Below are 25026 nucleotides of genomic sequence, written 5' to 3' on the forward strand. Positions count from 1 at the left end.
TCTGCAGGGGCTTCCCTTAAAAACGCCTAGAGGTCCAAACACAGCAGCAAACATATAAGGCTGTGTATAAGCTGCCCTTATACACAGCCTGACCATTGGTCCATCCAGCTCTGAGGGTGGCCGCGTGTGTCCTATCTTAGCAAAGGGCTCCATTTGAAAGGCTGCCAAAGAGCAATTCTTTCTTTGAAGGAGTCCTCTATTGGAAAGGCTCTAGGGTGACCCTATGAAAAGGAGGAAAGGGCTCCTGTATTTTTAACAGTTGCATAGAAAAGGGGGTTTCGACAGGTGTCATTTGTATATATGGAGAACCTGGTGAAATTCCTTCTTCATCACAGTTAAAGCTGCAGGAGCTACATTAGAGTGACCAGATTTAAAACAGGGCAGGGCTCCTGCAGCTTTAACTGTTGTGATGAAGACGAAATTTCACCAGGTTCCCCATATATACAAATGACACCTGCTGAAATTCCCTTTTCAATACAACTGTTAAAGAGACAGGAGCCCTGTCCTCCTTTTCATAGGGTCACCCTATTGATTCAATCCATATCTGGTTTGAAAACTAACGACTCTCAGAAGAAGGGGGGCCTCCAATTGGCCCATTCAATTAGCACCTGAACAGCAAACTGAGAAGGTACAGGAGTCACTCGGTCAGAGTTTTCCCCACTGTGGGGACGTGTTTTGTATTGCTATTTATAAAGTATAGTAATTATGTCTAAATTTGCATCTGAACACCTGCATTCATACATGTAGGGTGACCATATGAAAAGGAGGACAGGGCTCCTGTATCTTTAACAGTTGTATAGAGAAGGAAATTTCAGCAGGTGTCTGTTGAATACATGCAACACATGGTGAAATTCCCTCTTCATCAAAACTGTTAAAGCTGCAGGCGTCCTGCGTAGGGTGACCAGATACAAAAGAGAGAAGGGCACCTGCAGCTTTAACTGTTGTGATGAGGAGGGATGTATAACAATGACACCTGCTACATGTATAACAATGACACTTGCTGATATTCTCTTTTCTATGCAATTGTTAAAGATACAGGAGCCCTGTCCTTCTTTCCATATGGTCACCCTACTTGTATGGCTCTGAGAGCCTTATGTGGTGTTGGGTGACCATCTAGGGATACACACAGGAGTGTACCTTCCAGGTGTCTTGGACTCAGGACCACAACTCCCAGCACTCCTGACCATGCTGACTGGGCCTGATGGGAGTTGAAGTCCAAAACATTTGGAGGGGGTTCCACATTCAGGAAGGCTTCCTTAGACACTGCTTCTTAGACACTGAAGGAGATTTTGGGAGCAGGGCTGCATATTGCAAAATAAATATGGAAAATCTTGACCTCTTCTTCAGGGGTTGGCCATATAATACCAAGAAGAAATGCCACCATTGTGGGGGTTTTCCTTTAAAATGGGGGGGGGAGTGAAGAGAAGGAAAAAAGCCTTGATGTAAGGAAGGATTTGAGTTGGGTCATTATGGAAGCTAGAAAAGTAGCTTTGAAATACTTGTTTATTTAGAAATATGCAAGTTGAGCATGTGCAGGCAAGCACCTACACTCTCAGCGTGGCTTTTATGTAAAGGACTTTCTAGCCGCAGAAGACAGAAGTTCTGCCATCCTTACCTTTTGCTCCAGGAGAGGTCAATGCCAAATGCTTCTTGTTGTTCCCCGCCTGGATCGGGATGGAGAGGCGGGTTAGAAATAAATTTATTATTGTTATTATTTGGAATCTGTCAAATGTGTAAATTGGGCCTCTTTGCATAAACATCCTGCCGAAAGTCAGAGCAGCCTCCCTGAGTAGCAACAACGAAGGAGGATATTTTGGGTGGGCTTGTTTGTTTTCTGGAATATTTATGGCTTGTGGAAGTCTGGGTGGGAAGACGAGCAAGGGTAATGGAGACCAGAATTGTGGGTGGCAATGGTGGGAGGCACTGCCCCTGTGACCTCCATTGATGAATGGATTACTGCTTAAGAAAAAGACTACAGAGCAAAGGGGAAACTTTGCAAGAGAGAAGGGAAAGACCGATCCTCATTAGTTAGTTTTCTTGAGTGGCGTGAAGCCCATGTAAGTTTTTGTAGCGCTCTGAGTTCTAAAAGACAAGACAGAGGAAAAACAAGACAAAGCAAGACAAGAAAAGGAAAAGAAGTTGGAATAACCCACCAAGCAGAGACCACGTTGACAACACACATGCACCTACCTTGCAGATGCAGAGGAAGCCTATGATATCACAACTCTCTGGGCAGTCCTCTTGCGTGGTCCCATGTAACACTATACACATGCGTGCACACACTGCTAGAAGGCCCCATTCCAGCTACCACAGTGCCTCACTGCATATGGTTCGGGAGTGCAAGCCTCACCAGAAGGCGGTAGGGACATGCCCCCAGTACTTTTTTGCATGCCCTGACGCATACACTGTGTGAACAGAATGCTGGATCAGATCCAGCATGGCCCTTATGTTCTTATATACTTCCCAACATTCAGGGCCAGCAGTGATCAGAGAATCATAGAATAGTAAAGTTGGAAGGGGCCTATAAGGCCATCGAGTCCAACCCCGTTCAATGCCGGAATCCACCCTAAAGCATCCCTGACAGATGGTTGTCCAGCTGCCTCTTGAAGGCCTCTAGTGTGGGAGAGCCCACAACCACCCAGAGAGCTCCGGCTATTGGTCGGTATAGAAATGTAATAAATAAATAAACAAACCTCCCTAGGTAACTGGTTCCATTGTCATACTGCTCTTTACAGTCAGGAAGTTTTTCCTGATGTCCAGCCGGAATCTGGCTTCCTGTCACTTGAGCCTGTTATTCTGTGTCCTGCACTCTGGGAGGATCGAGAAGAGATCCTGGCCCTCTTATGTGTGACAACCTTTCAAGTATTTGAAGAGTGCTATCATGTCTCCCCTCAATCTTCTCTTCTCCAGGCTAAACATGCAGATGACTCCACCAACACGATAGGACCAATGGAGAACGGAATGAGACCCTTGTAAGTCCCTCTGAATCCCTTAGAAAAAGGGTTGTGTGGACGAAGGTATATGAAGGGCCGTCTTCTCCCATGTCAACCTGCCCTGCAGTCACGGTTAGTTTCCAAGACCCTTTTCCAGATTCCTTGAATTTGAGAAGTCAGCTTATTACATAAATCAATGAGACTAGGATGCTTTTTGAAGTGTGCAGGGAAATCTTTAATACAAGAACATTATAGGCCTCACTGAAACAAACATATACATCATACCCCACCCAAAAAAAGTAAATACAGATTCAGTTCAACTATTAAGCACTGGATCTGCATCCCTGTAAAACGGGAGCACCAGCCACCTTGCGTTTTAGAACCATGTTCCCTTTGCTCAGCCTGCTTCCCCAAATCAGGATCCGTTGCTCCTATTGGGACTTCTTGCATAGGAGGTTCCTCATTTGGAATCTTAAAAAAGTAAATTGGGCCTCTTTGCATAGAGATTTTGCCCAGAACGTCACTGCAGCCTCCCCGAGCCGCAACAATGAATGCTGGATGTTTTTGGCGGGTTTGTTTGGCTTTTTAGAATAATTATGGCTTGTGGAAGTGTGGGTAGGAAGACAGGCCAAGGGAAACCAGAATTGTTGGGTGGATTCAATGAGAACTAGTCGGAACTCTAAGGGGGGTATCCAAAGTGCTGAACCCAATGCCCAAAATAGTCAGCACCATGGAGAGCTCTTTTATTAGCGTTCCGACTGAAACCCAGGGAAGATTCCCAGACCCACTAATGTCAGAACCACCAGCTTCTATTTTGAGTTCTTCCTTTACTTAGAACAGATAAGGGTATTAAGACAACGGGTTACTGCCTCTAATAAAGCTACAAAGGAAAGAGGAAAATTTGCAAGAGGGAGGAACAAAGGCCAGCTCCCTTTTCGTTAAATTTGGTGAGGGACGTGAAGCCTGTGTCAGCTCTTGCAAAGCTGTCAGTACACTGCAATTTGTTTTATTAAACATCCAGGTCTGGTGAGTGCATGCAGAAAGGTTTGTGAGGTACACCTTAGTGAAGGATGGAGAGATTGACACACACAGGAACAGGGGTGGCGACGGAGGTTTTATCAGGTGCTTTATTGATTTCTTGTAAGATTTCTTGCCTTTTTAAATTTATTTTGAAATTGGCTCAGCGGGAGGAGGTAAGACTCCTGATAGGCACAAGGGCCGGCGCCCAGTCCCCAGGGGAGGAGGCAAAACGTGTCGGAACGGCTGTGGGTTTGTGTGCATCCGTCCCCATCTTTGACCACCTTAAGGAGCGATGGTCAAGACAACTGTTCCTGACAGCGAAAAGAAGGGGAGGAGGGTCTCCCCGGAGAATGGGGCTGCTGTGTACACAAAAATCAGGGCCGCAGTATCAGCATTGTAAAAGGCCACCCGACCCCCATCGTGGTTCAGACTCACACGGATCCTCTTGAGCTCTCCACTCACTGACAATGGATCATCGCTTTGGGAATGCCTGCACTCACCATCCCACTCCCCCAGATCCCAGATCCCTTCCTCGGTGTCATAGGTGAGCTGGCCCTTCCTCCTCATAGACTTTCTGGCCACTCCCACAGACCATTGCCCCTCATTCTTCACAGCGACTTCCCAGAAATGCCTGCCAGCCGTGAATCCCTCACGCCCCAACAAAAAGCTGCACTCATCAAATCTCTCAGGGTTGTCGGGCAGGTCGTCTTCACCTTCTTCATCTGTCTCTACTTCTCTCACACTTTTATGATCCTCAAACAGGATGAGCATGTAATTTGCTGTGTCTGGATCAAGAGATACGTTTGCTGTTGGTAGGGGTGAGGAGAGATGAGGAAGGAAAATATATTAAATAGAATCAACCAGGAGACCCTGTTACATTCCCATCCTGGAGGGACACCACAGGAATTACCTTTCCCCTAAGAAGGGAGAGGGGCAGACAACTCCCAGAGTGCAGGACACGGAATAACGGGCTCAAGTTAAAGGAAGTCAGATTCCGGCTGGACATCAGGAAAAACTTCCTGACTGTTAGAGCAGTACGACAATGGAACCAGTTACCTAGGGAAGTTGTGGGCTCTCCCACACTAGAGGCCTTCAAGAGGCAGCTGGACAAGCATCTGTCAGGGATGCTTTAGGGTGGATTCCTGCATTGAACAGGGGGTTGGACTAGATGGCCTTGTAGGCCCCTTCCAAGTCTGCTATTCTATGATTCTATGATTCTATGAACTTGCCAATCTTCGATGGCTTTGAAGGAAAACTAAACAAACTCAGCGTTTCGGTCTAAAAAGAGCTACTGTATTTCTTCGATTGTAAGACACCATCAATTGTAAAACACACACTAATTTCAGTACCACCAACAGAAAAAAAACCCCTAAGACACACCTGCGATTCTAAGACGCACCCCATTTTTAGAGATGTTTATATGGGGGGAAAAGTGTGTCTTAGAATCGCGAAGTCTCTTTCTATCTAGAAGCTCCAAGATTCATCTCAGTAGATTTGCAGGCCACTAAATCCACAAGGGTTAATAGCCCAGGAACATCTCGTCATGACAATGATTTGATGGCTAAGGGAAAGGGAAGGAGATCCCCCTTGTCTGGTCACCTGGAGAAGAACCTTGTCCACTTTGAAGCATCCAAGTCAGGTGAAAAGAAGGAAAAATTGCAGATTTTCCTCTAACACTGGGCTGCATTGAGTATCAGATGATGCAGCCCAGTGTTAGACGAAAATCTGCAATTTTTTCTTACAACCTCCTGAAGAAGGCCTTTCGAAAAGACACAGGACGAAACGTGACGGGCTTTGTATCAATAAATCCTTTGCAGCCCGAGAACCTGTTTCTCCCTTCTTTTCACCTTATCCACTTCAGACAACCATTTCCGTGGCAACTCCCTTCATCCCCTGCACATGGCTTGGCCACTGATGGAAATATAATGCTGGATTTGACAGACCCTTTTCCTGATCCAGGTGGACAGTTTTATGTCAAAGGAATCAATACAGTGGTGACCAAAATTGTGGACACTTTTTGAAATTTTCATGTTTTGCAACTTTGCAAGCTTATAGAAAATGTTCTGTTTCACGAAATGCAAATGTTTATATATCAATTGAAAGATAATTTAATGCTGAATTCAATACAAAAAACAGAATGCAAATATCTGCAGTACAAAAAAAGTTATGCTTACTTTAGTCTAAAAACAAACAGGTGTGATTGAGTGAAGAAGCGAATTGGAACTGCAAACCCTACTGGCCAATCACAGTCCTTGTTTTGGGGACCAATCACATGGCAGTAGCTGCGATACATCATGTTTCAAGTTAGGGAAAGTCAGTTTTGCTGTTTGTTCTGTAACTGAAGCGCAATTGGAGATTGTGTGAATATACCAGGAGGAGGGCCTTCTCTGCTGTGGCACCCCGGCTGTGGAACGAGAGGTTCGGCTGGCGCCTTCATTGTATTCCTTCCATCGCCAGCTGAAGAACTTTTTATTTTCTCAGTATTTTAACACCTATTAACAAATTTAAACTTCGCTGTTTTAATTCCATATTTTAACTTATGTCAATTTTTGCTGCGTGGTTTTATCCTGGTTGTGCTTTTTATATTGTATTTTGTATTTGTGTTTTTAGATTGTTGGTTGTTTTTATGCTCTTCATCATTTTAATTTTTGTGAACCGCCCAGAGAGCTTTGGCTATTGAGCGGTATAAAAACGTAATAAATAAATACATAAAATAAATAAATATTTGAAGTATTTCTCAAATTAAAAGTGTATGTATGTACATCATAAATAGAGCAATGGCACTAAAGAAAAGAGTTGATTGGACACCCAGGAAAAGAAGCAGGATTGTTGTATTACATGAATCAGGTATTTTAATTGATATATAAATATTTGAATTTCGTGAAACGGAACATTTTCTATAAGCATGCAATGTTGCAAAACATCAAAAAATTCAAAAAGTGTCCACAATTTTGGCCACCACTGTATGTGTGAAGATATATCAACATTGACATAAATAAGAGTTGCCTCTTTTCCTACTCGTCTCATTTATTGTTCCAGCGGCCCCAGGGCACAACCAGGGGGGGAATGCGATCAAATAGAATCATAGAATCATAGAATAGCAGAGTTGGAAGGGGCCTACAAGGCCATCAAGTCCAACCCCCTGCTTTATGCAGGAATCCACCCTAAAGCATCCCTGACAGATGCTTGTCCAGCTGCCTCTTGAAGGCCTCTAGTGTGGGAGAGCCCACAACCTCCCTAGGTCACTGATTCCATTGTCGTACTGCTCTAACAGTCAGGAACTTTTTCCTGATGTCCAGCCGGAATCTGGCTTCCTTTAACTTGAGCCCGTTATTCCGTGTCCTGCACTCTGGGAGGATCGAGAAGAGATCCTGGCCCTCCTCTGTGTGACAACCTTTTAAGTATTTGAAGAGTGCTATCATGTCTCCCCTCAACCTTCTCTTCTCCAGGCTAAACATGCCCAGTTCTTTCAGTCTCTCTTCATAGGGCTTTGTTTCCAGACCCCTGATCATCCTGGTTGCCCTCCTCTGAACACAATCCAGCTTGTCTGCGTCCTTCTTGAATTGTGGTGCCCAGAACTGGACGGAATAGTCTAGGTGAGGCCTAACCAGGGCCGAATAGAGAGGAACCAGTACCTCACGTGATTTGGAAGCTATACTTCTATTAATGCAGCCCAAAATAGCATTGGCCTTTCTTGCAGCCATATCGCACTGTTGGCTCATATTCAGCTTGCAATCTACAACAATTCCAAGATCCTTCTCGTTTGTAGTATTGCTGAGCCAAGTAATAAGCAGACAACTTTCTGACAAGATCCAAATCCCTCCATCTCCCAACTCCTTTGCTAATTCTGGTGCTCTATCATATCCCACGCTTTACCTTTCTTCAGCTGAAGTCCAGATATCAGGGCATCTGGGGAAGGAAAGACAAGAGGGACAAAACATCACATTGTTCTGCTTAGAACAAATCTTGGAACTACACCACCACCCCATCCCCCGCTCAAAAATCATTTGATGTCAGTATTTTGTCCATTCTTCCTTATTTCAAGTAAAGGTTTAAGTGAATTCTGACAAGAATCTCACAGAGGTGGAAGTGAGAGAAATCCTCCCTCCAAATCTTCTTTGTTTACAAGTATTCAAGTTTGCCTTCTCCTGTTGTTTTTATGTTTCCAATGGTTTTTAAATTTTGTTATACTTTTTAATGTTTACAATTTTTAACTGTTGTAAACTGCCCAGAGAGCTTAGGCTATGGGGTGGTATATAAATGTAATAAATAAATAAATGGGAATTTTCTCAACGTTTCCAAGTAGGCAGGTTAGTTAAGTTTGGATACATAAGAATACATGTGCTAAATTTGCAGAAACAATTTTAAACTGAGCCCTTTCACCAACGAACTTATTTTGTCTTCTCAACTTAGAACACGAAGGACGAAAAAAATGTTCCCATGGTGGCTTGGGAATGCTGGGAGTTGCGGGACTTTCCTCTGTCTGAACATGCATAGGATTGTACCTTAACTTCCCCATTTTTCCAACCCACACAACATTACTAGTGACCTTTTTCCACTGACATCTGGACCAGCTCAATACACAGTGTGAATTCCTTTGCAGCCACTCTTCGGTACCTTTGAACTGCTTCATGCAACCCTCCAGAAAGGGATTTATATCAGAGAAGTCCCAAATCCTCCACTTCAGTGCATTGGGGAAAGCCACAGATTTCTCAAATGTATTCTTCTCATACCTGGAGGAGAGAAACAAATGTTCACCCAGGCTCTGTCAAATCTAGAATTCCCCAAAGAAAGGAACACCAGCTAAGGGACTCAGGCAGCTGCAGAAAGACAAAGTGGGATGGAGGTGCTTTGCAGAGGGGACTCTCCCCGACTATGGGGGTGTCTTCATGGCACTGGGTTGGCACCGCGTCCCTCAAAAAACCTGCGGTTTCCTTCCCCAAGGGTGGCGTGGGGTAATCCTGATGCTGAGGAGGGAGTGTGGGGTTACTGAACAGTCATCTGGGGACCAGAGCCGCCCCCACTCTCTTCCTTGTGGAAGGTGGATTGGCCCCAAATTGACCATCACACAGTGGTTAAGTCCCCAAATTTTTCAATGTGCAGCTTCAGCTTTCGTCTGCATTGTCTACCTGACGCAGCGCAAATCCACAGACACCGTTGGGCTTTCCCCATGTATGGACAGATCCCGGGACTCCGAAACCCCCAAAACCCAACTATACATCATGAAGAATAAATGGCTGCTTCTGAGCAAGGATGCACCTTGGGCTGGACCTTGGGGCAGATGCATAGGGCCTCGCAGCCCTGCGGGTCCCCAAAGGACCAGCCAGACAGCAGCAGATCATAAGGGTAGTGGCAAATATGTCAACGACTGGGCTGGCAAACTCCAGATTTTTCTTATAGTGTTGGTAATGTAATGATTTCAATTTAAAATGCAAAACTGTACATACTAAGGTTGTGAGCTCTCCCACATTAGAGGCCTTCAAGAGGCAGCTGGACAACCATCTGTCAGGTATGCTTTAGGGTGGATTCCTGCATTGAGCGGGGAGTTGGACTCAATGGCCTTGTAGGCCCCTTCCAACTCTACTAGTCTATGATTCTATTATTTCTTTTTCATCTGGGCTGGTAAACAGTTGATGGTATGCTAACATAACACAACTTTATAGCTGCATATAGAAGCAGCTGTAAAGTATGGCATAGTGGTGGGGCCAAGAGACATGTGAGTGCTGTGTTTCACAAGTGATGTAGTGCACATGGCTCTCTAAAAGGGTAGATAGACTAATGAATGCATGGGACCTGCCACAAAATGTTGCAGTGTGGGGTGCTCCTATACACTCGTATTCCAGTCACCCTGCACTCCAGGACACTCCTGTTCATTCCAACCCGTTTTCCTTCTCAGGAGGCAGCCAGCATTCCATATCCACTGAGCATGCTCCATTGCTCCATCCTCATTGGGCTGTTTGGGGGATTTGTTTCCCCCCTTAAAGTCCTCGCCCAATAAATATTTGTTCATACTTCTGCAAACCTTGGGCTTTGGTGAAGCTGTTTTGGCTACATAAGCAATGGCACAGTGTTAAACATCAGAATGACGGGGAATGCTATGAGTCTTGGGGATTTCACATGACAGTAAAATGCCTTTCTGTGTTTTTGTAGTTCCCTAAAGATGGAAATTTAAAGATATATTTATTTATTTATTGCATTTATATACCACCCCATAGCCAAAGCTTGAGGGGAGACATGAGAGCACTCTTCAAATACTTAAAAGGTTGTCACACAGAGGAGGGCCACGATCTCTTCTCAATCCTCCCAGAGTGCAGGACACGGAATAACGGCCTCAAGTTAAAGGAAGCCAGATTCCAGCTGGACATCAGGAAAAACTTCCTGACTGTTAGAGCAGTACGACAATGGAATCAGTTACCTAGAGAGGTTGTGGGCTCTCCCACACTAGAGGCCTTCAAGAGGCAGCTAGACAAGCATCTGTCAGGGATGCTTTAGGGTGGATTCCTGCATTGAGCAGGGGGTTGGACTCGATGGCCTTGTAGGTCCCTTCCAACTCTGCTATTCTATGATTCTATGACTCTCTGAGTGGTTTACAATGAATGAATGATATTTCCAATCACCTTAGGGATAAACACTTCAGACAACCTGTACTCCTCCACCCTACACGCACACACAAGCAGCCTGGAGGGCCAAACGCCACTCCTGCTATTCTGAGCCTTCCCAGTAGCATGGTGGCAAGTGACTTGGATCCACTTACCTCTTAAAGGTGCTTCTTATACCCTAGAGGGAAAGGAGACATAAAAGGGATCTCATCAGTGCTTACTGCTCTGTGTAGGGAAATCATTAGCACAATGAATTCCGCAGTCAAAGGGTGGTCATTTCAGTGCAATACAAGGCAATCTATTTAAAACTCTTGAAAACTGAAGCAGATAAGTAAATAATGGACAAGAATTCTCAAAAGGAGCAAATGCAAAGCATCTGTCTTATCCAGCATCCTGTTCCCAAAAGTTACAACAGTAAAAGCTACAAGGATGCTGTTAATTAAAGTCATGGTAGCCCTGAAAAGCCCCAGTACCACTTTGCCAGCTTATATTACATTAGGGCGATCATATGAAAAGGAGGACAGGGCTCCTGTATCTTAACAGTTGTATAGAAAAGGGAATTTCAGCAGGTGTCATTTGTATATATGGGGAACCTGGTGAAATTTCCTCTTCATCACAACAGTTAAAGCTGCAGGTGCCCTGCCCTCTTTTAAATCTGGTCACGGTATAGCTGCAGTATAGCTCCTGCAGCTTTAACTGTTGTGATGAAGAGGACATTTCACCAGGTGCGACATGCATACCAATGACACCTGCTGAAATTCCCTTTTCTGTGCAACTGTTAAAGATACAGGAGCCCTGTCCTCCTTTTCATGTGGTCACCCTATAAATTATATACATCAGGGTGCTGATACAATTATGTTTGGAGTGAAAAGAATTCTCCAGCTGGACAACCATCTGTCAGGTATGCTTTAGGGTAGATTCCTGCCTTGAGCAGGGGGTTGGACTCCATGGCCTTATAGGCCCCTTCCAACTCTGCTATTCTGTGATTCCTCAAATCAGATCCAAGTAGAAGGGTCAAGTCAAAAAACACCATAATACAAGAGACTGAGAACAGTATTCTTAGTGAATGGAAGGGGGCAATTCCAGAATAATGACTAGCATGGGAACAACCCTCTAGTTCAGAATAGCCCAAGTGAAGGGGAATGTATGATCTCGTTCCTCTTTTGCATGGTCCTGGACATTATAAACCCAGTTACCCATAACATAGATTCGGGCTCTCTACAACTTGTGTAAGTAAAGAATGTGCCCAAAAGGTTCAGAACCAGTATTTGAGGAAAAAGGGGGGAAAGCACTACGAAAAGGCTGTGAGAAAAAGAGGCTACTAGCTCTGGTGCTAAGAAATGACAAAAGAAATTTCTTTATTTTTATCCGAAATATTAAAATTTAAAAATGTTCAAAACAAGTTTCAATCAAACTTGTACAACGCTCAACATTTCAGATCCGGAGATCCTTCATCAGGAGCTGTACAATGAAATAAATTACTTTTTGAAGTAATTATAAATGTAAAACCTTCTAGATATTTTTTACAAAACCACTGTTCATTCTTTATCCATCAGCAGTTTTGTAAAACTCCACTGCGGTTTTGTAAAAAATATCTAGATCAGCCTTCCTCAACCTGGGGCACTCCAGATGTGTTGTACTGCATCGCTGGCTGGGGCATTCTGGGAGTTGTAGTCCAACACATCTGGAGCGCCCCAGGTTGAGGAAGCCTGATCTAGAAGGTTTAAAATTTATAATTACTTCAAAAAGTAATTTATTTCGTTGTACAGCTCCTGACGAAGGATCTCCAGATCCAAAACATTGAGAGTTGTACAAGTTTGATTGAAAGTTGTTTTCAACATTTTAAAAAAAATTATATTTTGGATAAAAATAAAGAAATTTCTTTCGACATTTCTTAGCACCAGAGCTAGTAGCCTCTTTTTCTCATAGTCGGAACCAGTATTGCCACAAAGAGAAATCTTGGCTGTTTTTGCCATCTGACCTGCAGGATTTCACTCGATGACTGTTGACACTTCTCCTCCATTTCCTGCATTTTTCTTTCCAGAGACGATAGATCCTCTGAAATTTTGGCCAAGTGTTCATCCCGTTTCATCACGATCTCCTTCTCCACCTCGTCCATCTGAGCCAGCAGAAGTTTCTCTTGCTCTTCCAGAAACTGGCGTAGTTGTTGGAACAGAACCACTAGCTTTTCCTTCTCAGCTTCCATTTGCTTCTGTAAGAAGCAGGTGAAAAGAAGTCAGGAATATAATGTGTTTCAGCAATATTAAAAGGTAGGTGAATAGAATCGCGTATAAAGGAAACTTGGGAACTTTTCAAGGAGATTCTATCAACATTATTTATTTATTTGTAACATTATATATTGCCTTGTTTGCTAAAAAAAAAGCCATTAATTCGATGTACAACAATTTAAAACAATAAAAACTTGAAACAGTAAAAACTTTAAAGGCATTAAAAACTACAAATTTTTAAAGGGTAATTTAAAAAGGTACATCTTGACAACCTTTTTCATGGGCAAGAAATTGAGAGACAATCATAGTTCTTAAGGAGCACATTCCATAATTTCAGAGCAATTTGTGGGGAGAAAACCATTTCACACATATAGCTTCATCCCACGTACCCATTTCCCTTGAATTACCCCCATAGCGTTAAGCTGTCGTTGTTGTTAGCTAAATCACACCCTGCTCCTATGATCTTTTGCATACCAGGAAAAGGGTTTAAGGAGGGGGGATGTAAAAAAGTCATTAAAAAATGAACGGATGACCCAATCCGATTCAAATTTGGTATACTGAAAGCCCTCCTTAATATTTATTACTGTGCCGATTTTGATGTCTTTGTCTTCAAAACTTATGCAGATGTAAGCATTTGTTTAATGTGAAGTTTAAAAATCATCCGTCTGCGCCCCCATTGGCCGTTCGGAGAAGGACAAGGAAGTACGTTAAAATTAGCCTTGGGATTGTGGGGGAGTAAAAAGAGTCGCTCTTTCCACGATTCTATTTTCAGCGCTTCTTTTAGGGAAGCAGCGGATTCACAGCAGGACAGTTCAGAGTGCTTCACAGTAAAAGCACATTATAAGGTAGAAAACTTCAGAGTCCTTCGTATTCAACTTGCAGTGATTTCACAGTATAACGCTGGTACGATGAAGCTAATCGCTGACAAACGAGCCTCTGTAGGTGATGGTGCTCTCAAAAGAACCTCTCCTGCATTGGTCAGGGAAAGAGATCGGATCATAGAATCATAGAATAGCCGAGTTGGAAGGGGCCTACAAGGCCATCGAGTCCAACCCCCTGCTCAATGCAGGAATCCACCCTAAAGCATCCCCGACAGATGCTTGTCCAGCTGCCTCTTGAAGGCCTCTAGTGTGGGAGAGCCCAGAATCTCCCTAGGTAACTGATTCCATTGTCGCACTGCTCTAACAGTCAGGAAGTTTTTCCTGATGTCCAGCTGGAATCTGGCTTCCTGTAACTTGAGCCCGTTATTCCGTGTCCTGCACTCTGGGAGGATCGAGAAGAGATCCTGGCCCTCCTCTGTGTGACAACCTTTTAAGTATTTGAAGAGTGCTGTCATGTCTCCCCTCAATCTTCTCTTCTCCAGGCTAAACATGCCCAGTTCTTTCAGTCTCTCTTCACAGGGCTTTGTTTCCAGATCCCTGATCATCTTGGTTGCCCTCCTCTGAACAGGGCCATTCCAATCAGTTACCTAGGGAGGTTGTGGGCTCTCCCACACTAGAATCAGTTACCTAGGGAGGTTGTGGGGTCTCCCACACTAGAGGCCTTCAAGAGGCAGCTTGACAAGCATCTGTCGGGAATGCTTTAGGGTGGATTCCTGCATTGAGCAGGGGGTTGGACTCGATGGCCTTGTAGGCCCCTTCCAACTCTGCTATTCTATGATTCAAATAACAAATGTTCTGAGGAGCAAGGCTGCTGTGTGGTTTTGTACCCATCTGCATGTTTCATTCCCCTCCCCCCCATATATTTTTTCTCATACGTCTTCACTTTCCAACAACAGTGACACTCACAAGCAGGTCTCGGCTTTCGGTTTCCGCATCTGCTTTATATGCCAGAATTTTCTCTCTCTCCATCTTCAGTGTCTCCAGGCAGCTACAGATCCGATCCTGGAGAGAAGACAAGAGTGCCAGTTTGGTTCCTCTGTAGAGATTTGGTCAATATAAATAGATTCAAAATGCTACTGAGAAACAAAGACAGGCCAATCAAAGAATATTGTTCCCCCTGCCTTCCAGTGCTGAGTTTGTGTGCGCAGGGGTCTCGAAGCTACCTCCCCCTTTAGCCCAGTAAAGCAGTGGTTCTCAACCTTCCTAATGCCGCGACCCTTTAATACAGTTCCTTATGTTGTGGTGACCCCCAACCACAAAATTATTTTCGTTGCTACTTCATAACTGTAATTTTGCTACTGTGATGAATCGTAATGTAAATATCTGATAGGCAAGATGTATTTTCATTGTTACAAATTGAACATAATTAAAGCATAGTGATCACAAAAACAATATGTAATTATATATTGTGAAATATTTATTTCTAATTACAAATAAATAAAATGTCTCGGTTCCTAAGACCATCGGAAATATGTGTTTTCCGATGGTCTTCGGCGACCCCTGTGAAAGGGTCGTTCGACCCCCAAAGGGGTCCCGACCCACAGGTTGAGAACCGCTGCAGTAAAGCCTTAACAGATTGACTAGGTTACGACATCCAGTTGGAGTCTGGATTTATCACTCCTTGAGAGGAAGGAAGGAACACTGCAGTCCCTGAAATGGTGAATCCTATCCCCTTTAAAAATCTGTTTTTGACTTTGCGGATCTGATTTTAATCTAGTCTTGACTTGGAACTTCCCCACTTCAGAGCTGGAGACAGTTCAGTCTCAACACCACACACTCAGCAGTCATTCCCTCCTCCTCGCCTTGGCACCTCCCAAAATATTCCTCCGTCCATGAAATGGGGACTCGCCTTTACCTCGTACTCCTGGGCAGCCTCCTGCAGGGGAACCACGTTGTGAGCTCGGTGCTCTTTCGACCTGTCGCACACCACGCAGATGGGGGCCTCGTCTTCTATGCAAAAGAGCTTCAAGGGCTCCTGGTGCCACTCGCAGACCTTCCACCCTCCTCCTTCCGCCTTCACCAGCACGCTCAGCTCTTTGGCAATCTCAGTCACATTAGCAAGCTGCTTGTTTCGTTTCAGGCTCCTCTGCTGAACTCTCTCTCGACACTTAGGACAGGTGACGTCTTTGGACGCATCTGTGGGCGCATCGTCACCCCAGCACTTCTCGATGCAGGCCTGGCAAAAGTTGTGCCCACAGTCCAGCATCACCGGATCCGTGAAAAAGTCCAGGCAAACGGAGCAAGTCGCTTCCTCTCGAAGCCTCTTCCTGGGGCTTTCAGCAGCCGCCATGACTCCAAGCAGTCACTATGCACACCGATGGAGGTTCGTGGCCAATCTAACTGCTGGGACAGAAAGGTGCGGTCATTAGAGGTGGAACCAAGGACAGCTATTTTGCTGAACCGAACTTTTCGCTACACAGTTCAACCCACCAACCTGCCCCTCCCCTGCAGAAATTTCTCCAGAATAACAACACAGAGAAAGCTGTTTGCAGCAGAGCCCACATATTAAAAGCAGAAGGGAAGGGGATGAGAGAGGAAAAAAACCCATTTCACACACAGGCAAACTGAGCTTTGTTGAGTGATCATCGTTCCTCAGGCATGGAATTTTCCGGGTGCTTTACATGACGGCATTGTCCTCCAATGGTTATCCCATGCTTTCCCCTTTCTTACCCCAGGGAAAATGCATTCTTTCCCCTGGTCTCATCATGAAAGCGCCAGCACCAGCCCGTGTACTTGCACCACGGTAAAATTAGCGGTTGCGAGAGGTGCGGTTATGGCAACGACACTGATGACAATGACATGGGAATGTCACCCCTTCTGTGCCCTTCCAATGTACAGACATGGCTTTTGGTTGCATTGCCCGGCCAGCACGGTGGCATTCCAGTGGCCCACCAGGCAACACAATCAAAAGCCATCTCTCTGGGCAGCGTGTGTTTCCTGGGGTCCCTGTCCATCTGTACTGCGGGGCTATGTCAATCACAACGCAGCAACCAGTAATCTGTGAGGGGAGGGGAAAGGGCAGGTATCACGGACGTCACCTGCCACATGTAAGGATTTGACTCTCAAGAGTAGCGATGCTTACGAGACACTCCATCCCTTCATGAAAAGATAATAGGAGGAATGTAGCAAGATAAAACCAGCCAGTATACAGAGCCTATGCTTGAATAGGAAGTAGAAACAGCCGTACAGAGATGAGATACACTGGTCATGTGGAGAAGCCCTGAGGCAGGGGGCCAATTAAAGTCAATGACTGCAAGAGAGAAAATGAATTTGGGTTGCAGCATGCTAAGTTCACAGTACCAACAGAAAGAGCAGTCTTTTTCTTTCTTTCTTTTTTACAGTGCTTAAAAAGTACCCTAGTTTATCCAGAGTATGTCAGAACAAAGAAAAAGGCATTTGTAGACAATCCCACTTCTCCAAGATTTCAATGAACGGGGGATGGGAGACAAGGAAACCCATTTCACACACAAGCAAACTGAGGTAGCGGGCAATTAAGAATCCATGACTGCAAGCGAAAGCGTTTGGATGACATAATTAGAAATTGCTGTTTTAAAAATGTGGCCCAACAAACATTAAACAGAAGGAATTTACCCCACAATATTTGTGCAATTCCACTACTAAAAGGAAAGAAAGGATTTTTTAAAACCACATGTTCAAAATGTGGCTGAGATGCATTATACAGCATAACAAAATGGATTCCAGGCTCAACTTTACAAACAGTTCAACCCACCAATCCCTCCTCCTCACCCCACAGAGTAGCAATGGTCCAGAAACTTCAACTGGTACAAAACAGGGCAGCACGGTTACTAACAGGGACTGGCCGACGAGACCACATCACGCCAGTCCTTTTCCAGCTTCGTTGGCTCCAGTCCAGGTCCAGGCCCGATTCAAAGTGCTGGTATTAACATTTAAAGCCCTAAACAGCTTGGGGCCAGGCTATCTGAAGGAACGCCTCCTCCCGTATGTACCTGCCCAGACTCTAAGGTCATCCTCAAGTATCCTCAAGGGTACTTCTCTATGAGCCCCTGCCAAAAGAAGTTTGCCTGGCATCTACACTATATTCTTTCAGACGCCAGGTGAAGAAGACCTTTTTATTCTCTCAGCATTTTAACAGTCTATAAATTCAATTTTAACTTTGCTGTTTTAAATTCGTATTTCTGCACTGCTGCTGATTTTATCCTGGTTGCGCTTTTATGTTGTATTGTATATCATGTTTTTATACTGTTAGTTTTATACTTCGAATGGTTTTAATTTTTGGGAACCGCCCAGGAAGCTTCGGCTATTGGGTGGTATAAAGATGCAATAAAGAAAGAAATAAACAAACACAAATAGAGCGGTTTCTAGCAGACAGAATGTAAGCCTATGCGGCAGGGTCTTGCTATTTACTGTTTTACTCTGTACAGCACCATGTACATTGATGGTGCTATATAAATAATAATAATAATAATAATAATAATAATAATAATAATAATAATAATAATAATAATAATAATAACCTGGCTTCTCCAACACTGAAAGCAGAAGGGATGAGGCAGGAAAGACGAAAAACCTGTTTCTCACACACATATGCATACTTACATGGGATAAATTCAGTGAAACTTACTTCTGAGTAGACTTACATAGAATTCCTGTATATATCCCTTTATTTAGTTAGTTAGTTATTCATTGCAATTCTATACTGCCCAATAGCCAAAGCTCTCTGGGCAGTTCACAAAAAGGTCATATAGGACTTGGCACACAGAAGCAAATAGTCAATGCCGATGTGTATTCTATCGCAATAATAATAATACAAAAAAGAAGAGAGCTTCAGCTATTAGGCAGTACAGAAATATAATAAATAAACAGTAATAAGTATATAATAATATATACACAAAACACACATGAGAATTTATCAATTTGCAACGCACACCATGCCCAAATACTTTTTTACCCACCATGGCAGAGCAAATTTAAATGCATTCCCTTAACCCCTCTATGTATTCAAACGAAACCCCACGGAAAGATTTTTAAATGAATTAATTGGGCTCTGACGGGAATGGGTTTTAAAAACAGAAGTATTTGTGCGGAGGACAATGCAGGAAAACCAGCCCCTGCCCAACCAGAAATGAATAGAAGTGATCCGCAACCACCACTAGTGAGAAAATAATAATAATAATAATAATAATAATAATAATAATAATAATAATAATAATAATTTTAAAAAAAAACAGCAGTAAGATCAGACCGAGAAGGTGATAGCGTTGATATTCTTGAAACTTTCTGAATCGCCCAAATCGCCGCGAGGTAGTCAGCACGTGCTCCGGGCTCGGCTCTCACCGCGCCTGCTCAGTCTGAGCTGCTCTAAAACAGGCAGGCAAAGGTTAATTAATTCGCCAACTGCATTTAACTCTTTCATTGCCCAGGAGGCCTCCTAGTACCCATAGCCCTTCCGTCTCCCTCGGTTGTAGAGCAGGGTGGCTTTGGACTGGTTGCTCAGCAGTGCTCCCTCCAGCAAAGCACGTTTCCTTGAGCCTGCGCCATTGCTGAAATAGGAACCCTGCTCCATCCCCAAGCAAGCACAGGAGGAGGAGGAGGAGGGAGAGAAAGAGAGAATTTCTTTTTTCCCTGCCTGCTCCTCCTCCTCCCAACTCGGGTAGCGTTTAACTGCAAGCAAGTTGGGGCATTGCGCCTTCTAGAAGTGCTGAAACTGGAGTCAGAAGAGGAGGAAGTTCTTGGGGATTTTGCCTTCGCCAGAAGATTCCCTTTATTTTATTATTCTTGCATTTATATCCCCCCTCTTTTCCTGCAAGGAGCCCAAGGCTGCGCGTACATAATCGTCCTTGTCACTTTATCCTCACAACAACCCTGTGAGGTGGGTTGGGCTGAGAGTCTGTGACTGGCCCAAAGTCACCCAGTGGGTTTCCATGGCCCAGTGGGGACTAGAACCCAGATCTCCCGACTCCCAGTCCAACACTTGCCAAAACATTGCAACAATGGCGCTGCCTGATACAGAGTCTGACCATTGGTCCATCCAGCTCTTAGGGTGGCCTTGTCTCCCACTTCACAGGGGAAAGGCCTCTATTTCAAGGGCTGCCAGGCAGCTGTTCTGTATTTGAAGGTGTCCTCTATTTGAAGCCATTCCGTTACACAAAGTGAGGCACCCGCAGGAAGTGGCGTGCTGCAAGCAATGGAGGCAGCACATAGCCGCCAGGAATTTGTCTAGCTCTCTTTTAATATTCATTGAGCTGTTCTACAAATACCCCCTTTTCAGGGTCTCCCATCCCCAGTTTCATGTGTCTGTTGTGTGTAATTTTGAAGTGTTCCCTTGAGTCTGCCAATACCTCTCACTTCTGCTCAGGTGATACTCTTTTGGCTGCATAAGCAACGGCACTCACAGACTGAACATCAGAACTAAAGGGAAATGAGGATGAAGCAGCCTTAGACTGACAAGATTATTGCTCCATCCAGCCCAGGTGATGCCTTCTCTCTCTGGAAGTGACACTCCACCAATCAGGCAATCAGCCCAAAGGAGATGGATCTTTTTAAATCAGAGACACCAGGAACTGAGCCAGGGAACTGTCTGTGTGCCCAATGAACCTATGAAGCTCCGGCAGTATAGAAATGTAATAAATAAATAAATAAAATAAATAGTCCATCGTGATTTGATTAAGTTGGAGAATACTTTCTCAAGGAATTGGTATAATTTGTCCCAGACAGATCTGAATATTTACAATAGTTGCTTTGAGGAAAAGTCTACTATAATAAAACCAGCGGATAAGGCTCTGGCCATTATTATATTAGACATGATAGATTATTGTGCTGAAATTCAGAGATAACTCAGAGATCATTGCTTTTATAGAAAGATCGGTCATGACCCCACCAGACTGTTGTGAAAGAAGTCCAGGTCTTAGGGCACAGAGAAGAAGGATAAATGGAGAGGAGAAGGAGGATTATGTATGCCGCCTTGGGTTCCTTGCAGGAAAAAAGGCGGGATATAAATGCAATAATAAATAAATAAAATTCAGTAGCCAATCTTTTGATTAACTCCTGTCCCAGAATACCTGTATTGCGTTGTTGTTTATTCGTTCAGTCGCTTCCGACTCTTCATGACTTCATGGACCAGCCCACGCCAGAGCTTTCTGTCGGCCGTCGCCACCCCCAGCTCCCCCAAGGTCAAGTCTGTCACTTCCAGAATATCATCCCTCCATCTTGCCCTTGGTCGGCCCCTCTTCCTTTTGCCTTCCACTTTCCCTAGCATCAGCCTCTTCTCCAGGGTATCCTGTCTTCTCATTATGTGGCCAAAGTACTTCAGTTTTGCCTTTGATACCATTCCCTCAAGCGAGCAGTCTGGCTTTATTCCATGCCACCCAAAATATATAAACATGAGAGACCACCACCAGACGGACCAATTGTATCTGGCTCAAATTCAGTATTTGAGCCCTTGGCCAAATATGTGGACCCTAACCGACCTCCCCTTGAGCAAATATGTATCTTGTTAGCTGACAATAATGTATCACTGCTTTGGTTGCAAAATTTGCCTTGGTTGCAAGTAAGTTAAGAGCTAGGCATCAAAACCATTTAAAAGTATTATAATGTGGAGCTGGAGATAAATTTTTATCCTTCTTTATATACATTGGTCTACTACCCCATAGGGGAGCTCTTAACTTGCGCTAATGTGACTCTCAATTTTTATATTCTTGTATTTTTGTTTACCATTTTTTTATTTTAAACTCACTATTGTTATTGTGTTTATATTAGCTCATCTTCTTACTTGTATTCTATCTTTCTAATTATACCAGATTGTGATGGCTTATCGCTTTTAGCAATAAAGATTTCATTCATTCATTCAGTAGGCAACCTACAGTTTGCCAAAAGCAGACCTTCTCTGTGGTGGCACCAACCTTCTGGAAGCCCCCCCCCCCCGGGTATTTGGGAGATGCCACTTTACAAAGTAAAGGCTCATCTCAGGCTTTTGCTGATTCATTGTGTTCCCCAGGTTGTTTTTTACGCACACAAAGAAGACACACAAATACAAGTATCCTAAGTGATCCACCAAACCCCAGTTCATCTTGCCAGCCTGCCATCAGTCTCCTTCTGGAACCCCCAGTTTCTACTTGGTTTCAGCCAGCCAACCAGAGCTGTAGGAAATTGTCCCTCTCTCTCTTTGGGGGCCAGTTTACACAATTGAGGGTTTCCCCCACCCCTTAAATAAGCCATGCTGCACACGTTCGCATGACACAACAAGCCATGCAATTATTATTATTATTATTATTTATTTATATAGCACCATCAATGTACATGGTGCTGTACAGATAACACAGTAAATAGCAGGACCCTGCCGCGTAGGCTTACAATCTAATAAGTTGTAGTAAACAATAAAGAGGGAAGGAGAATGCGAACAGGCACAGGGAAGTGTAAACACAGTTTACAGGCACAGGGTGAAGCTAAACAGTATAGAGTCAGAACAAACTCAATATTTGAAGGCTATAGGGAAAAGAAAAGTTTTTAGCTGAGTTTTAAAAGCAGTGATTGAGTTTGTAGTTCTTAAGTGTTCTGGAAGAGCGTTCCAGGCGTAAGGGGCAGCAGAAGAAAAAGGACGAAGCCGAGTAAGGGAAGTGGAGGTTCTTGGGCAGGCGAGAAACATGGCATCAGAGGAGCGGAGAGCACGAGCGGGGCGATAGTGTGAGATGAGAGAGGAGAGATAGGCAGGAGCTAGGCCGTGAAGAGCTTTGAAGGTCAGCAGGAGAAGTTTATATTGGATTCTGGAGTGAATTGGAAGCCAATGAAGAGATTTCAGAAGTGGAGTGACATGGTCAGAGCGGCGGGCCAAGAAGATGATCTTAGCGGCAGAGTGGTGGACAGAGACCAGCAGACTGATGTGAGACGAAGGAAGGCCAGAGAGAAGGTTGCAGTAGTCCAACCGAGAAATAACCAATGCATGAACAAGAGTCTTGGCAGAAGAGACAGACAAAAATGATCGAATCCTGGCAATATTATACAGGAAGAAACGACAGGATTTAGCTACTGCCTCGATGTGAGGAGTAAAGGAGAGCGAGGAGTCAAATATAAAGCCAAGACTACGAGCTTCCGTGACCGGAGTAAGCGTGACATCGTTGACAGTAAGAGAGAATGAGAGGTGAGGAGAAGGTTTAGGAGGAAAAACAAGCAATTCAGTCTTTGCCATGTTTGCAATGGCAGTAGCATGCAACCAGCATGTGTGGCAACAGAGTCTAAAGAACTTGTAAACAAACATGAGTAAGGAATCATAAGTCTGCAATAAATGCCTCATGCAGGAAGCACTGAAAGCTTCCAGAACTTGATTTTGCTCTGACTTTATACTGTTAGTTTTACCCTACCCTGTGCCTGTTTGGTGCATTCTCTTCCCCTCCTTATTGTTTTATTATGATTTTATTAGAATGTAAGCCTATGCGGCAGGGTCTTGCTATTTACTGTTTTACTCTGTACAGCACCATGTACATTGATGGCGCTATATAAATAAATAAGAAGAAGAAGATTCCTTCAGCTTCAGAAGTCAGCTTGTTTCATAAAATAAATCAGTGAGACCAGTGTGCTTTTTAAAATCTGACAAATCTTTAATACAAGATCGGAAGCTTCACCAAAAGATACTCATATATTCATCTTCATATACACCATACAAAAACCCTAATAAGTAAACAGTCAATTCAGCAATAAAGCATTGTATATGCATCAGAGTAAAATGGGAGCACACACCTCTTTGGAACAACATTCCCTTTGTCCTACCTACTCCAGCAAATCTGGATCTGTTGCTCACATTTGGACTTGCATAGGTGGATCGTCATTTGGAATCTGTTAAAAAAGTAAAATTGGGCCTCTTTGCATAGAAATTTTGGCCAGGATGTCACAGCAGCCTTCCTGAGTAGTGTTAGGAATGTACTTGGGGAGGCCTCCTCGGATGAGGATGAGGAGGAAAACACTCCTGCAGGAGAGGGAGTGTCTGCTCCCACAGTCGAGCCAGAGATGGGCTTGCAGAGGGAAGAAGATCCCAGAACAGAGGAGGTGCCAGAGGCACAGGTTGACCAGGACCTGGCCTTACCTGAAGTTCCTAGGGAGGTGGAGGTAGAGCCGCCCAGTCCTCGGGAATGCCGACGGCACAAGCGAGCGGTACAGTTGCAGTCAGTCAGAAGGCGTGTGCGCGTGCACAATCGGCAGGAGAGGAATGCGATGCTTAAATAGCAGGCTGATGTGATGAGGCACAGCTGGGGGAGAGGGCGGAGGTCATCTGCCTGGATTAGAAAAGGAGGAAGCGGGATGCCTTGCGCTTCCTGGCAGACACCCGGGATAATTCCTAGCAGCCAGCCTGTTCCATGTTCCGACTTTGCTTCACTGGACCTTGCTTCCTCCGTTTGGATCCAGCTCTCGACTTTGGCCTGATTTACATCACTTCTCTGTTTCACTCCCGCCTTCGACTTCGGACTGAACTGACATCGCTTCTCTGTCCTGCTCCTGCCTCCCTGTGACCCCGGACCGGCTGACCACTCTTCCTGGCTTCTGATCCAGTTTGTTATCTTGGACTCGGACTTGACAACCCTTACTAAGCTCCTGTTCCAGATGCTGCTGACCTGAACTCTCACACACCAAGACTCTGACACATACGCCAGGCAAACCTCTCTAGGGAGCTCATTCCACAGCCGGGGTGCCACAGCAGAGAAGGCCCCTCCTCCTGGTACCCACCTGCCTCACTTCCTTTGGCAGGGGCTCTCAGAGAAGGACCCCTGAGGATGACCTTAGAGTCTGGGCAGATACATATGGGAGGAGGCGTTCCTTCAGATAGCCTGGCCCCACGCCGTTTAGGGCTTTGGATGTTAATACCAGCACTTTGAATCGGGCCCGGACCTGGACTGGCAGCCAATGAAGCTGGAAAAGGACTGGCGTGATGTGGTCTCATTGGTCAGTCCCTGTTAGTAAATGTGCTGCCCTGTTTTATACCAGCTGAAATTTCCAGACTGGAAACTTCAGCTGGTACATATTTATTGCTTGTGGAAGAAGATGGGCAAGGAAAATGGAAACCAGAATTGAGGGTGACAATGGTAAGAACTCCATTTGTAATGGTAAGAACTCCATTCTCCCTTGGCTTAGAACAGACAAGAGTATTAAGACAATTAATGGCTTTCTCCGCTGTGGCACCCCGGTTGTGGAATGAGCTCCCCAGAGAGGTCCGCCTGGTGCCTACACTGTACTCCTTTCATCGCCAGCCGAAGACCTTTTTATTCTCTCAGTATTTTAACTCTTAATTTTAACTTAAATTTAAATTTTACTGTTCTAACTCTGTATTTTAATCTTATATCAATTTTGCTGCGTGGTTTTATCCTGGTTGTGCTTTTTATATTGTATTTTGTAATTGTGC

At 44.4% G+C, this 25026-nt stretch overlaps 1 protein-coding gene across 3 annotated transcripts; it reads right to left on the minus strand.

The window, feature by feature from the left end:
• Nucleotides 1-3144: 3144 nt before the first annotated feature.
• LOC134396058 (zinc finger protein RFP-like) lies at nt 3145-24901 on the minus strand. 3 transcript variants are annotated; one of them, XM_063122406.1, is made up of 10 exons: nt 23716-24901; nt 23373-23468; nt 18886-19001; nt 15517-16004; nt 14568-14663; nt 12534-12764; nt 10708-10730; nt 8571-8686; nt 7830-7862; nt 3145-4759 (listed from the first exon to the last, which is right to left on the minus strand). In XM_063122406.1, the coding sequence occupies exons 4-10, from the start codon at nt 15949-15951 to the stop codon at nt 4236-4238; spliced, it is 1458 nt and encodes a 485-aa protein (XP_062978476.1). In that variant the 5' UTR covers nt 15952-16004; nt 18886-19001; nt 23373-23468; nt 23716-24901; the 3' UTR covers nt 3145-4235. The 3 variants fall into 3 exon arrangements, with proteins under 3 accessions (XP_062978476.1, XP_062978475.1, XP_062978477.1); XM_063122405.1 differs by having other exon boundaries at nt 23373-24901; XM_063122407.1 differs by lacking the exons at nt 18886-19001; nt 23373-23468; nt 23716-24901 and having other exon boundaries at nt 15517-16460.
• Nucleotides 24902-25026: the final 125 nt, after the last annotated feature.

The sequence above is a fragment of the Elgaria multicarinata genome, chromosome 3 (assembly GCF_023053635.1).
Source record: "Elgaria multicarinata webbii isolate HBS135686 ecotype San Diego chromosome 3, rElgMul1.1.pri, whole genome shotgun sequence".
Taxonomy (NCBI): Eukaryota; Metazoa; Chordata; class Lepidosauria; order Squamata; family Anguidae; genus Elgaria; species Elgaria multicarinata.